This window comes from Channa argus, chromosome 19 (genome assembly GCF_033026475.1).
Source record: "Channa argus isolate prfri chromosome 19, Channa argus male v1.0, whole genome shotgun sequence".
In the NCBI taxonomy this organism is placed as follows: domain Eukaryota; kingdom Metazoa; phylum Chordata; class Actinopteri; order Anabantiformes; family Channidae; genus Channa; species Channa argus.
The window spans coordinates 19,870,827-19,887,118 of record NC_090215.1 but is presented as its reverse complement, the minus strand read 5'-3'; the positions used below and the strand labels follow the sequence as shown (position 1 = coordinate 19,887,118).

The 16,292-nt window shown below is 42.5% G+C and overlaps 1 protein-coding gene across 1 annotated transcript in view; it reads left to right on the top strand.

Annotated features, from left to right (window-relative positions):
- The window catches only part of LOC137104706 (sodium channel protein type 5 subunit alpha-like), a 160,993-nt gene that overhangs the window by 108,450 nt on the left and 36,251 nt on the right, over nt 1–16,292 (top strand). Inside the window, exons 20-22 of the mRNA XM_067486299.1 lie at nt 6,495–6,635; nt 6,721–6,841; nt 7,701–7,894. Of these exons, the coding sequence (XP_067342400.1) occupies nt 6,495–6,635; nt 6,721–6,841; nt 7,701–7,894 (456 nt within the window). The remainder of the gene's footprint in view (nt 1–6,494; nt 6,636–6,720; nt 6,842–7,700; nt 7,895–16,292) is intronic.

Genomic DNA, 16,292 nt, shown 5'->3' with positions numbered 1-16,292 from the left:
AAGGTGGGACAGACACAAAGGAAAGGAAGTAAAACAAGTTTCCTCTTGTCATTTTAGTTATTAATAAACACGGAAGTGAGTTATTATATTCACCAGTCAGTGGATCGTGTGTGTGTGCGTGTGTGTGTGTGTGCGTGTGTGCAGCAATAATGGAGCTCCATTCAACTGTTTAGCTTAATGGTCTCATGGATATTTAATAATAAGCTTGATGGGCAAGACAGCTCTGTCTCGCACACACACACACACACCTACAGTCAACAGCCTCTTATTCTTCTCTCGTCAGTGGCAGGAACTGTATCTCCCCTGCGGAGGGATATGCTGACCTGCCTGAATGAATATGCTCAAACACGTGTGTGTTTGTGTGCGTGTGTGTCATGATGACCGAACGTTACCAATTCAGGCAATTTATCCCTTTAGAAATGGCCTTATTTTGTTCTGTTCAGCGTGTGTGTGTGTGTGTGTGAATGTGTGTGTGTGTGTGAAGGCATTTACACATGCATGCAGTCATGTGTGGTTCGGATTTTTTTGTTATGAGATGTCAAGTGTCACATCTCATAACAGGCTGAGAGGAAGGTGGGACAGACACAAAGGAAGAGGAGAAAGTGAAATGGAGGAAAATGTGCATAAAGAGAGAGGAAGTAATAAATGACATTTCTAAAAGGACAGACAAAAAAAAAAGTCAGGAACCCACAAGGTGTGAGTGAAGGTAGAGTGGGAAAAAGGCATAAAAACAGAGGCAGAAAGCAAGGAAAGAAGGAATGAAGGAAGAACAGGAGCGAGGAAACTGGAACTGGGGGAAAATCATAAATAAATAAAAGGAAAGGAAGCAGGCATAGGAAGGAATGGATGGAAGAGAAAGTGAGCGAAGGAAGAGAAGATTTTCAACAGACGTGCTGCAATGTTTTTACATTTTAAAAAGCAGGCTCATACAGAATCACCAGAGGAATAGTTGAATTAATTATTGCAATTGCAACATCACAAATTCCTGGAGGGACTAGAAAAAGCAAGAATAGAAATAAAAGACAGGTGGAAGCATGGTAAAGGAAATCAAGAAAGGAAGAGAAGGACATAGAAGTAGCCAAAAGGAAAGGAAGAGATGGAAACCAAAGCAAAGGGGAAAGAAAAAGCAAAAACTGAAGCATTAAAACAAGGAAAAAGAGGGAATGAAGGAAAGACGATGAGAGAGTCAGCAGGTGGGAGGGACAGAGGGAAGGTTACTCTGCCAGTCAGCTTTGCTGTAAATGGAGAAACTCTTGCCACAGAAATGGTTTTCAGGAAGAACCAGAAGACCTGGTTACCGTGACAGCAAGAGATTAGCGGCTTTCAGCTTCCACCTTCAGGGGTCCCCACAGCAGATGGACATGTTCCACACGTTGATTTGACACGAGTTTTTTCTTCCTGCCACAACCTTCCCATTTTATCCGGGCTTGGGTCCGGCACCAAGGTGGCTCTTGGTGGCTGGGTGGGATTCGGACATCCGGTCTTCTGCATCCCAACCCAAAGCTCTGCCACTGATTCACCGGGTCCACTACGTTAACATGACGGCCAGACCCAGACCCAGAATCCAACAGGACGTGTTGGATTTCAGTGTAAAGTGACGCACTGGAATTAATAGGTGATGGACTTGTTACTGCACAAACAAAGCTGCTGTAAATACCATTGGGAATTACTCACCCACGTGTGTGTGTGTGTGTGTGTGTGTGTGTGTGTGTGTGTGTGTGTGTGTGTGTGTGTGTGTGTGTGTGTGTGTGTGTGTTTTTCTTGCAGGCAGTAGTTGAGTCAGTGTGCAGCAGTTTGAGTGTAAAGTGTGTAACACCGTGACTATGTGTGACACACAGCTGATGCTCATTTTAAGTATGTTAAAATCAGCTGTTTGGTACTTTTCCTTTTAAATTCCTCACATGTGACCACGTGCAGAAGATGAAACACACAGATGCTTTGTAAAAGTGCTTTTACTTTGAAAGGGTTTCCTCTTTCATGTTGAATTCATGCTGTATCCTGCAGACCCTGTGTGTGTCTGTGTGTGTGTGTGTGTGTGTGTGCGCACGTGTGCACGGCACAGACTGAACCAGGTGAGCGGATGTTTAATTTGCTGTTTCTCTTGATGACAAACGAGCAGCTGAATGCGTTTCCCTGAGCCAGCGCTTCAACTGCAGCACACCTGCCATGAGACTCTCCGGCTCTGCTCCTCCTCTACTTTTTATTTCAGCTCTTCGGTCCCATGTTTTCCTCTCCCTCGTACGTATTCACTAACTAAATCATTGTGACTTTTTAAAGCTGATTCTCCAAAGATCACACCGCAGCAGTCTGAATAGTCACACCATGCAGACTTGATTAACTGCATAAATGTGGGGTTTGATAAATGGTAGGTGAAACATTCCTAATGAGAAGAAATATCTGGAAGGAGACATTTTTGTATTATATTTTCGGTAAATGTGAGCAAAACAACACGGGTACAGAGAAAAGTGTTAATTATACTTGAACCGTGTGGCATAACACAAAGTGCAAAGACCACAGTAACTGCTTTTACTGAAACAATAAAAACACTTTGAAACCTTTAAAACTGCTTAAATGTGGCACTTATTACAATTGAGCCACTATTGTCCAGTATAACACAACTTTTGTCTCCAACAACGTTAAACGGTGACTTCAGCCATTTTCAATTTGCTTTCTATGGCTTTAGTTTAGTTTGTAAATGCTAATGCTTTTAAAATTCTCTCTGGCTTCTCTCTCTGATTTCTCTGCTCCTAGCTGAAAAACCCCTCCAGATGACATCACGTGGAGGAGCTCTCAAAAAGCACGTTGGCCATGATTACAAACTCCATAGTGTCGGCAACAAGATAACATAATCTGCAGTCAAGGTTCCTCCAATTGATGTCATCCTGAGGCCTTTTTCAGCTAGAAGTAGAGAGATATTTGTTAAGAGAAGTCAATGGGAAGTTTATGACATTTATTTGCATGTTCAAAATCAGTGAAGGCATTTTGTTGTTTTAGGAATTTTAATTTGGAAAATAAGAAACTTATGAAATGAGGGAGAGAAAAACTTTAAGCACTTATAAATGAGGTTTTTGTGTCCTGATGTGCAATGTGTTTAAATTGTGGTGAAATATATTTGTTTCAAACGCTCTGTGCTACGACCAACATGTCACCTGATTGGACCACACTTCAACATCACTTCAGGAAGGAAGTCAGGCTCCTGACAGTCTAACCAGCATCCACCTCCTTAACTTGAATTTCCAGATGAATCTAAAGCTTCTGTATGTGAATATAGCACTATTCATATAGTGTTTGTTGGAGAAACCCTTTACATCATGCATCATAAATGTAATGCAGGTTCTGGCCCTGAAACACAGAGACAAACAAAGACAAAGGAAATGTTGTTTGAACCTGCTGAAAAATTGCATTAAAATGACTACATGGACGAACACGCTCTATACTGTGAGCTAAGGTTATAAAAAGCAACTCCGCTAACAGAATAATGGATAAACAGCTCCTCTTGTCTTGCTCCCACTGGTTTAGTGGTTCTCTCGTGTTCTTCATCCCTCTAACCATTTTCCCAGGAGGCTTTGCTCATGGGAGTTTGTTGTGATGAGGAGAAAGCACCAAAAACAGATCATGTTACCACTCATCCATCACCACCACCCCCTGCTCTGTAGTTCTTCAGGGGTTTGTGTGTGTGTGTGTTTGTGTCTGAGATATGATGCTCATGTGTTTCCAGGACAGAAGCTGCTTCCAGAACTCTCCTCCACTACCCGCTTTATGATTTAGTTTGATTCAGAGCTGAGTTTAACAACATTATCTCCAGTTTGGTTCATGATTCAAACAACTTCATTGATCCCATAGGGAAACTGTGTCGTTGTTACAGCTGCTCTCCACCTGAAAAGTAGAAAAGAAAGGAAGAAAATTTCCACCAAACCAGGACAATAAACGAGTACACTCACCGACTACTGATCAATAAGTAAGAAACAGCTGAAATAGCTTGAGGATGTTCTCGAAGATGTTCCACACAGACGTTCCACACAGTACATAAAGTACTATACTATGACTTCTGATGCATGCACACTGTTTACAATCCCAGGTGTAAGTGGCCCAGAGAGTAGTTGTTAATAGGCCACTTCTGTTGAAAGAGAGACAACATCCTTTCCCTCTATTTCAAATCACCAGTCTTCTTTGGCCAGAATTTGGACATTGTTGTCCAAAGTAGTGTCCACACATGGACTCTTAAGGGAGATGGAGCTGGACCTTCTGTGTCATGCCATGAAGGAGTAAACGGATGTAAACGCAATGATCAGATCTCTCAGTGTGGAAGCTTATGCAGTATACAGGACTGCATAACTGCAGTATTAATACCTTGCAGTAACAATGAAGTACTTTTAAAAACAAATCCAACATAGAAATAAAAGTAGAAAGTCTTAAATCCAACAGGCTGTTTAAACTAAAATAACCTGATGATAAATAAGTCAGTTCTTGTCCAGGTGGGCTCAGCTGTGTCATCATAGATGTGTGCTTGCTTTCTCATTTGTGTGGGTGGGTGGGTTTGTTGGCCCACTTCCCCAGTCGAATTAGTACGATCTGCTTAACGAGTTAAACGAGGTGAGTTGGAAGGGATCAGGTGGTCCACTGCTCCCCAAACTGACACTCACACAGATGACACACACTTCCTGTCACCAGGCATAAACACATCTGCATCTGATGCACGGACACACAAACTTTTCCCTCCCACTATGTTCATCGCACACATTATCATTCCACACACTGTTTTCTGCAAGTGTTTTCCACCAAGAGCAGCTGGTCTTTATTCCAGTGTGATTGTCCTGCTGGAACCACATGGACACCAGTCACATTTATCGGCTTTCAAAAGAGGAAATCACAATATACAGGACAATCAAACTGTGAGTCAGGAGAACACACCTGCTGGAAAACATCAGCTGAAAGAGCCGATTAGAAGAATTAGAGGAACGAGAAAGACCCGGAAGGAGGTGGCCAAAAATGTATATAGCGTGAAAATCCAACGCGTGCAGCCTGAAGAAAACAACAGATAGACACAGTTGGAGCAACTAAGCAGCCAGAGTGGGCGAAGACCAGAGCTAAAAGCAGATGGAATATTGGACCTGTCCACTCAGACGCAGGTTGTTTCCACTGCCCCCAAGTAGCCAAATAAATTCACAACCTCAGGATGTTTACATCAGGTTATATAGGATTCACCAGATAAGTCTTCTGACCTCTGTCATGACCTTTGTCAGGGATGTGTTATCCGGTATCAAAAAAGCAATAAAGCCACTGCCCGAGCTGAGGGGGCATGTTCCCAGTAGCATCAGTGTCTTGGTGTGTGGGTGCGGACGAGCACCAACCAGACATCAGCATTTTACTGATGGTAAAACTGTTGATATTACAGTACGTGTTTTACAGTACTGTAATGTCAACAGTGTTTTACAGTTTTACATGTAACACCAATCACTAATCCAGGAACGGACTAAAACATGCTATTGCAAACTTCATTTAGCTACATGTTTAAATGTAATATCCATAATCATAGTAGTGTGTTTCATTGTTTGTAAAGGTAAAATGTTCTGAACTCCTCTTTAACTTGTTTTCAACCTGAACAGCTGCCGTCTCTAGTAGTTTGTTTGAATATTAAGTTTTCTCATTATTTAGATTCAGTCTTACTGTGTGTGGGTCTAAGTTCTGCTGTAACCACAAGAGCGACAGGGGAAGCTGCCACCTGATCCAAATGACCTAGACTTTGTCTGGAAAAACGCGCACACACACACACACACACACACACACACACACACACACACACACACACACACACACACACACACACACACACACACACACACACACACACACACACACACACACACACACTTAGCTGTGGTTAAACCGTAGCTTATCTGAGAACCAGCAGCACTCTGGCTTTGTGATCCGGTACCATGGGTCATTATTCAGCAAACACTGATTAATCAACGCGCAATGGATACTGTGTGTGTGTGTGTGTGTGTGTGTGTGTGTGTTCACTATACATTTGGTGGTTCCTCTAAAGAAAAGATAAGAAGGTAAAGAGGGTAAATTCTGAGCCTCCAGCTTCACCACCCTGCTGCCAGAGGCTGTGGCACAAACTGATGATGAGGCTGTTCTCAGACATGCTTGCAGCCTGGCTCAGGGGTTGGTAGCCAGCCATCAGATGGATTGTCCTGCGGTTTTCCAGATGTTGTGGTCCCAGTAGTTTAAATCCTAAAGACTTTGGTGATCCCTCCACTTTCTGTCTTATGTCAATATGAGGTTAACTTCAAGAGTTTAGAGTGAAATATCTGCTTCACTGCTGAATTGATTGTAAGCTTAATTAAACTAATGATTTTCCACTGACCACATTTTAGTGTTGAGTGTTATTCCCCTGCTTCCGAAGCTGGTTTTGGATTATTTGCTGGTTAAATTCTAAATGTACAGTAGATGATCAAATCACCACCTCCTTTCTCTCTCTGTGTCTCCAGCTGTTGAACCTCTTCCTGGCTCTGCTCCTCAGCAGTTTCAGCTCCGACAACCTGTCGGCTCCAGATGACGACGGCGAGATGAACAACCTGCACATCGCCATCCACAGGATCACCAGGGGCCTGGCCTGGTGCCGCAGACAGGTGCCTGTCTGTTAGTGTGTTTGTGAACCTGTGTGCCAGCTCTTGTCGAGCGTGGAGCTGACTCTTTCTGCTCCGTGTGATGCAGGTGGTGGATTTCTTTAACGGAAACCTAAAGCGACGTCGTCAAAAGCGAAAAGAGGCCAAAGCTATGATGAAGCTGAAACGCCTGAGCACCATCCACACTGAAGCCAACGGGGCTGTGATAGGTGACACACACACACCTGTTTCTCTTTCCTACACTGCACAAAGTTTCTCAGGCTTCTTAAACAGGATTTATTTACATCTTTCTACATCCTGTTAGAAAGGGTTGTTTTAGCATAGGTGGCATTTGAGAATGCTGGGAACACTCAGTTTCTTGATGACAGGTGTGTAGAAACTGAAAATTAAAATAAAATCAAAAACCAGGAGCTTGTTTAACAAACAAATTCCCTCATATTCAATTTGTAAACTTTTCCTGTGTGAGGATCCTTGGATCCACCAACCAGACCTAATGTTTTATGGACTGTTGGGGCCTGAAATGCCTCATTTTCGTAGCAGTTTTTCTAAAAGTTCAATAAAATTGCTGGAGCAAGTGTAAATTGCAAAGGTTTTTTTTGCAAGTCACGATTGCAGTATTTCTTTCCCCACAAATGTTTTTACTCATACAAACGGGTGCAGGTGATTTATATGACACTGTTAATACTATACTCTAACTTTTAGTGCAGCTAATAAACCACCACAAGACAGTACATGTGCAAGTTTAACCTTTTGTGCAGAACATTAGCGAAGTCTTTAGCTGCACTTTTTGCAGAGTGTTTGTATTGTGGCTCCCTCTTTCTCCCAGATATCAAATATTTCTTCTGTCGTTGTCACGGATCATTTGTCTTTGTTTATAGGTTTTACATTACGGAATCAACCGGGGACAGTTCAGAGTTTAGGTCACGTTTGAGAAACTGTTGTGCAGAATTCACAGGATTGGTTGAATTTCTACTTATCGTTGCGATCGTTAAATCCCACAGTGACACAAAAAAATTCATGTTCTTAAAGAAAATTGAAAACTAACTTGGAGTGAATGTTCCTTCTCAGGTCGTCATGTGGAGAAATACGTGGCGCCGGAGGACGACAGCTACATGACGAACCCTAACCTGACCATCAGCGTCCCCATCGCCCCCGGAGAGTCAGACGTGGAGTTCCCGGAGGAGGAGGAGGAGGAGGAGGAGGAAGAGGAAGAGGAGGAGGTGGTGGAAGAGGAGCAGACCGAGGGCTTTGAGGAAGAGGAGGTAGGGAGGAGATTTGGTTTTCTACTTCACACACTGACATGCACCTGTGTCTGACGTAAACAAGCTCAGGTGTGTGTGAGTCAGCTGTTGTTCCCCCTGAGGTTACTGTCTAATGACTGTCTGTCTGCCAGCTTTGTGTGTGTGTGTGTGTGTGTGTGACACACATCAGAACCTTTCGTTATTCTGATTATTGCTGTTATTTACTTAATTGCTGGTAAACGATAGACAACCAATACATTTTTGGTCCAAACTGAAGATACTAGCTGCTACTACGTTGATTTGCCATTGTTGTGTTGTACGTATTCTAGTCCAGTAGTTACCCCCTGACTTTTCCTGTGGTGCCACCACAACGATGATATTTGGCTTCGAATGAAATATCTCAACATTTGTCAGAAGAAGTGCCGTGAAACTTGAAACAGGGATTGGTACCGTGTGTGGCACAGACATACACTGCAACCTGAGACTAAATCTGGAGGTCGACCTCTTTTATTTATCAGTTGATTTGCTTTCTCTCTCTATGGGCAGAATACTTTGAAATCTTTATAATGTTCTTATTCCAATAACGGTCAGATATGCATAGATGAAGAGGCCAAAGCCGCAGTCTGAGCTACTTCACTTAACACATTCCATCACAGTGGATTTACAAAGTGCAGCCCATCATATGACAAGCTGCACATATGTTACTATATTGATGAACATCTTCACATCTGTCCATCAGTACTTGGATTCATATCTTTCCTTCCTGGAAGCCAGTGGTTTCATATTACAAAGCTTTAAAACTTGCTGCCAGAGAGATAAACTATTACAGTAACCACTTACTCGACATTATCGATTGTGACAGAAGTTATGAAATCGTTATGTGGAGCTGCAGTTTTGTCTTCATTGTGGTGGTTTCAAAGAAATGCAGTTTTTCAACAATATGCATCATAAACACAACTTCCTGTGGCTCCAGATTCAATTCAAACTGAATAATCACATGACTCTAAACTGCCTTGGACAAAATCATCATAACTAAACTTTTATCCTGATAATATAACATGAAAACATTTTAAATCTTGTCAAAATTAACTCAGTGTGATGCACAGATATCAGAATATTTAATGTCTTTATCTTTATGTGACTATTTCTAGTAGCTGTATTTTTATAATAGACAGACTGGCTCAATTTATAGGACACACACACACACACACACACACACACACACACACACACACACACACACACACACACACACACACACAGGGAGAGGGTCCCTCAGATAGCACTGCAAGCCTCTGGCAATGCATTATGTTCTGGCATTTTTCCCACTCTGTGCTGCACGTGTGATGTTTTTGTGCTAAAAGGGTGAATATGAGTGTGTGTTTTTGTGAGTCGATAGGGTGTGTGTGTGTCTGTGTGCGTGTCTAATCATGGTTATGATGCTAGTTATCATATATGTTTGCATGTTTCTTTCTTCGTCTATTTGTTGAACAAAAGTCAGGCTGAGCCTGAGCTTTCTTTATAAGTTTGTGTCACATTTTAAAATGGTTTATAGTAGTAGTGTCTGTAAAGAAAATTTACAGTCAAAATGTCTTAATTTGTGTGTGTGTGTTTGTGTAGTTACGCAGCAGCAGGAGTAGAAGAAGAAAAGGAGGCAGGAGTTGGTTCTTCTCTCCCCTTTGTATCTAACATGAAATGACAGATTTGTGCCGTGTGTGTGTTTGTCCGTGAACACACCTGTGCTGACTCAGTTTATCATCACCTCTACTCTTTAATCATGCTGTGCACCTGTTCTCCCTGTGTGCACACAGTGGTTTCCAACCTGGGGGTCAGCCCCCCCCTCAGGTGGGCGAAGAGCAGATTAACAGGAGGCAAATAAAAAATCATCCGACTTGTTTTGACATTTACACTCCTTTCATTTTTATAAATCTTTCTGTAATCTACGAACAATTTTTACCTCTGAAATTTGCTGTAGTTTAACATTAGTACAGAGATTATAGAGGGAGTTATAACATAATTATAATTTATTTGCCATTGTAAACTCAATTAAGTGATGCCCCTCATCTGATAAGTGCTTCCCTCTAACTTCATTTAGCTGCACGTCACTAACCCAGTTACCTGGAGGAACCAGCTGTGTAACAGGACAAAAGTCTGCAGACATGTCGAGTGGCTGGATGAAATGAGAAACTTTACATGAAGCAAAACAAAAGAAGTCAGTCAAAACACTGGACTAGATGTTTTTCACTGCTGAACATGAGTGTTTAGTGTTAAACTTATTCCGTTCGTGCCGTGCAAAGCTGCACGTCTGCGTGGGTTCACAGACCAGGTTACTACAGGTCATGAATTTCTGGACTTTTTTCTTTGTTTGTTGGTTTTTCATTTTGTTAAAGGGGCACTAGGTTTCAAAATGCAGGTGGGGAGCAGAGCAATGGTTGTGCTCATTACAGTTTACACTCACCCAAATTCTGAAGGTATTTCCAGAATCTCCGTAGACTTTTCCAGGGGGTTGGATTCATAAATAATCCACTTTGGCTCTCTAAGGATTTACAAGCAGTCACCAGGCCCTGGTTTTTGAGGTGTGGGTACAGTCCACACAGTAATCAAACATCAGTAGAGCTGGGAGAAACATCAGAGGTGTCAGTTGGACATTTTTAAAACTACTTACTGTCACAAATGTGCAGTTAGCTTCCTGGAGACTAGAACTGTCACCACATATGGAACAGACCCCAAAGGTCTGGTTTATGTTTTCACAATGGGGGTCAAAAAAAGCCAAATGCCAAATTTTAGTTTAGTTTGAAACAAATCATCTGTATGGCTGAAATTCTAATAGCCAGCAGGTGTATAGGTGTGAGGACAAGCAGGCATTGTTGTCTGTGCCAGGTTCAGTTTCTTTGTCTGCACATGATGCAGTAGCCTGTTAGATGAGATGAAGCCTACGACTGCCGTGCAAGTGGCAACACACACGTGGACACAAACACACGGTGACCTATTATGAAGGGGGGGGTCCAAATACAAGAAACGTCAGGAGCACATTTTCCCTCCAATAACACCCACAGGAAGAGTGTGAGTGTGTGAGAGGCAGAGAGAGAAGGGGGGTGGGGGGAGGAGGGGGCAACAGAGAGAGAGAGAGAGAGAGAGATAAAGTCAGACAGCATCACTGCTTTCACTACTCTTTAGCATCAAGCTTTGTTTCCGGTGTATGTGTGTGTGTGTGATACGGCCATGCTGTTCTCTCTCTCTCGCTCTTCATTCTCTCTCTCTTTCCCTCTTCCACTTGCTTCAGCTCCTAAATGAGTCGAACGTGCAGCATTTCATCTCCGTGTTCCTCACGTTTCACTGGTCCCTGATTTTTCGGATTTCACCTGAGATCCATGATTTCCTGCCAGCTCACTGTGGGTGTTGGCAAACTGTGAACTGGACTGTATTAAGCAACAGGCAGTGAACTGTGCAAAGTGTTTCCTGACACGAATTGACCCAAGCTGTTGACCCTAACCACTGCAGCTGCAGAATAAGGCATCTTTCTGCAGCTATGTGGTTTCCATCTCGCCGAATTAGCTTTGAGTTCCTTCGTCCACTCATATTTAGAAAGACGATGGAGAGCGAGCACCGCTGAGACTTGTGATATGACGTCCTGCTGCCTAAAGCATCTGAGGAATGGCTCTTCTTTTTGCTAAGAAGGAGCAAGATTTTCACTGAGATGTCAGTAGTTGACTGTAGCAGCGCAATTATGCTTCGGCTGCCTTTCAGCTGAATCTAACCAGTCATTAAATATCTGCTAAAATTGCTGTTCATCCCCTCATTTTCCTGCTTTACCTGACTGACTGTGGAGCTTGGAGAGAAAATGCATCTATTTTAAAAAACCTTTCCCCATGTGTCATATTAAAGTCCTACAGGAGATCCAGCACCAGTTCCATCCACTGCAGGTGCTGACTCACCTGTGAGCAGCATTTCTGTCCCAAAACTCCGCTTTACAAATGAGCTCAGACCGTTAGCACTTCAGCTTGAAGAGTTTGTCAGACAGGATTTGAAATAACCACCCTACTAATAGTTAATGTGTTTTACACAGTACTCAGAGCATAAAGCTGTGTATGGTGCCAATGTCCCAGACAGTGAGTGGTACAGTACAAGTTAGTTATCACATAACATGATAAATGTGACCAACTGCAAATCCTACAGATATTAACGAGCGCAAACGCCGCTATGACGTTGCTCAGCATCATCATTGACTTATCGTAGCCGCAGTGGGAATAAATGAGTCTCGTGTGCTTTTACGCACACACAGGATTTTTTACCAAGAGTAATAGACATGGCCGCTTTGTTGTAAAAATTTTGACAGCTAAATTATTCACGTGGGTGTTGCTTTGGCGAGTGTCCTCGCTGGCTCAGCAACATCAATGTGAAATGATTTTGTATTTCCACACAATGTGTGTTAGCCAGCGCGTGACCCAGATAGGCAGCTAAATAATGTACCAGCTGATATCGGAACGAGGTTTGTCAGCAGCTCGCTTTAGGTACAGCTCGGTCTCTGCTCAAGGTCTAGCTGAATATGCTGCCTTAGCACTGTCCTGCTTCCTGGAGCCGCCCAGTCCACACTTTGATGTTTGGTGCCTGCTTGAAGTTGGGGTCCCAGAGTAAAACTGCATCTGAGCAACAAGGGTTGATCTTTTTTTTTGTGTGTGTGTCTCATTCCTGAGGAGGACAATCTGAGCACAGGCAGAAAGACCTAAGTAATCTGTTCTGTGCTCGGTGAATGTCCTGTATATGCATGTGCGCTGTCATCATAGCGTTTCTTCAGGAAGGATCCTGAACATCATGTGGAGCCTTCTCAGTCTCCGATTGGCTGCTTTTGGGGCACATTTGTAACTCTGTGCCAGGTCGAACCAAATGCAAACTCTGCAGACAAAGCAAAGTGCACAGCTCAGATTTTTGTTTGCTCAAACTATTTGTCCTTTTCCTGTGTTCAGAATGTCCCGATGTGCACTGAGGAATGAGGGATAACGCCGTATGATTAAACCTTTTATGCTGTTTCCCTCTCCAGCATGATTTGGAAATTTATCTGCTTCGGACCCTTTGACCCGGCCATGATTTTTGTGACTGAGACATGACTTTTGTGACTTGGATATGACTTGTTCTACTCAAACTTGCTTTTAATTGCTCGTTAATGACTAGAGCTGCTTTCAGATCATCAGCGTAAATATAAAAGTGTAAATTCTTCTTGACTTAAAATGTCCTAAAGCTTCAGTCAAACATCACTCTAATACAAACTGACAAATCTTCTAGTTCTTCACAGAAACAAAATCTGCTGCTTATGTTGATTTATGAGCAGCTGAACACGAATATTCTAAATTAACGGTGAGTTATTTAAGAGTGGCAGCTTAATTAATGATCATGCTGATAAATTTAACACTGATGAAATATGCATTTTTTTAACTGAAGATAAAAACAGCTCAGGTTTAATCAAACATCGGTAAACTAAAACTTCGTATGCTGCTTAAGCTGGTGAAGTTGGACTGGACACTAAATGGACCTTACGCTTAAAGCTCACTGCTACAACATCTGTGCAATGTGGGAGTAGAGCAAGTCATAATCAAGCACCAAGTGTGTGTACTCATGGCGTTTTGTTGCGACAGACATCTGAGGAGTAAGAACACGGGTCATTTATAAAAGGGACCAATGAAAATGTCAAACTGCAGGGGCGAGGAGATTCCGGAACATCACTCCACAAGGTCAAACACTGAAATTTATGTGCTGCGAACATAACACTGATTCACTGCCCAGCTCCTGCTCAGACGCCTCAGGTGTCACCTCTCACCTGGCTCAAATTAGTTACAGTAGGCGAGAACGCGCTTGACGTGGACAATTGTTATCTGCTGGTTTAATGACTATACTTAAAATTCTGTGTCTTCACAATGATTTGGATGTGACCTGCATGACTCAGGTTTGACTCTGCCCAGAGCTTCTATGACTCAGACTTGACTACCTTGACTCAGAAATGTTCTCTCTGACTATGTCTTTACCGACATGATATTTGTGACTCGTGTGCACATGATTCAGACATGAAATGAGTGGGCTTTGGCATCACTTGTTCCTCTTGAACATGTCTTTCATGGCTTGAAAATGGCGTCCGTGACTCACAGACAAACACCTCGACTCTCATTCGGATCACTCATGACCGAGATAAGACTTCAGTGACTCTCAGGGAGCAGCCATGACCCTGCACATGAGCTTTATGACAGTTTGTAGACCTGTGTGGCTTGGACATGACTTATGATTGGGCTGATACCAGAACCCGATCGACAAGAAAAGCCAACATGACTGACCAAAGAGTAGTAGAACAGTCTTGTGACATGAGCACACACATGAAGAGAGGGAGGGAGCAGCAGGTTGCAGGTCAGTATGTACAGGGATCAGTCTTTGAGCAACGTAGTGTATTTTCTGTAAGTTACTTTACTGAGCCCTTAAAATTATACTTTATATTAAGATGGGAAATATTGCCCTTTCAAGTTATTGGAGCTACTTTGCAGAGCAATACTGTTTAACAAATATAGTTATTAATGATCTATGATATTAGGTTAAGATATGAACTGCTGATCTCTGGAGGGAAATCTTTCAAAAGCCAAACATATCTAAAAATGTAAAACTTGCTTCACCTTTACCAGCTATAACTGTGAAGTTATGAACATTTTAATGCATCTGTAACTATGATCCAGTCATGTCCTATTTGTTATGCTTAGATTTAGTCATTGTGGATAATTAGCACCTTTTACTTTTGGTGCTTTAGTGAAACACAATGTAGAAATTCTCCGTTCAGCACAGTCTTTCCACTTTAGTTTGAGTTGATCTGTTCAACTAATCGTACTACAGTAGCAGCCAGTGTAAATATTTAAAAGCTCAAAAAGATTTAATCGCATTCAGTTAGGTCAACCTAAACTTTCAACTTTCAACTTTCTTCCAATGAAGAAAATGACATGGACACAAATATCCAGCCGGATCAGAGAGCAGTGCTGCAGCATGCTTCAGGATGCACATTCAGTAATTCTCTTGTTATCTCGACCTGTTTTTTTTTTCCCCCTCTGCTGTCGTCACCTCCGTTCCTCCCTCTCTCTCGTTTTCTCTCTCTCTCTTTCCACCTTTCTATATCTCTCTCCCCATCTCTCCTCTCCCTGCAGGGTCTGTTGTATGTAATTTATTTTCAGGACACAAACAGCTCACTGTAAATAGAAGCTGTTAAGCTGCTGCAGTACTCTGGCTTTAATAGCACCAGCGTTTGGTTATGTAATGATTAAATAGCTGACCTGCACTGTAATGGCGCCACAAATCACTGGATGTGGTTCCACTGTCTCTCAAAGCCTGAATCAGCGGGTGGTCAATAGCCAAGGTCAAAGGTCAGACTACAGTGTTAACATGTTGACTGTCATATAGTCATTGTGTGTCTGTGCTGTAGGTGTTGTTAATGGTTAATCACAGCATCCTAACATGTCCGCACAGATTTACCACAACTTCATAAGAGCTGCACGAGTTCTGTGAAGTGCTCTGATGTGACGAGGACATTTTACATGAGATTAATGACGGCACTGCAACGTGTCTGTCTGACACACGGGTCACTGTGCGACAGGATTACACACAGACCTTGACTTAGCCAATACTTGTTAATACCTGGCCAATCACAGCTTTCTGTAACATTAGGCGTTTTAAGTTCTTCTTTACAGGTGTTTCATGTTCAGTTGTGTGCTGAAGATCGTTCTGTGCTCGTGTTGCCGAACACATCAAAGAAAATTAGTTAAATGCTAACATCCGTTGTTGTCTACTAGGACAAGATCTAGCGCCCTACAGTACATCTAAAGAACTAAACTAAAGAATGAAACTGCAGCTCTGTGTGTCACTCAGGTAAAAACACCTGTGCGTGTGTGTTTGCCCAGGTGTACTCTGCCCACAGCTGCTACCCTGCATGACAGCTTGTGAAACCGGACTGTAAACCCCAACGCTCACAGCCACCTACACAGTTTGTGGCTGGTGACCTCTGACCCCCTTTAGAGTTCAGGACCTGGCCTACAGATGTACAGGTGCAGCTGCAGGAGCAGATGGTGGCAGCTGTGCTTTGATTTCTCTTGTCTGCTATGAAATGGTCAACATCAAATATCCTGCATCTATTAACATGCCGTCAAACTGCAGAGTCGTCAGTCCAGTGTCACCATAATAAGAAACACAGAGCAGTTTTGGAAATACAAGACTGGATGTTTCTTACTTTAGCAGTTGTGCACCACAAAAAAAAAAAAAACAAGGTAGATGTATAAAAAAACTTTGACATTTTATCAAAGAATCCTATATATCTTAAAAATGTCTATTCTTTTACTGATGACTTCACCAGACGCTTCCTGTCCATGTCTAAGATTTGCTGCAACTCTGAGTCATCTAACAT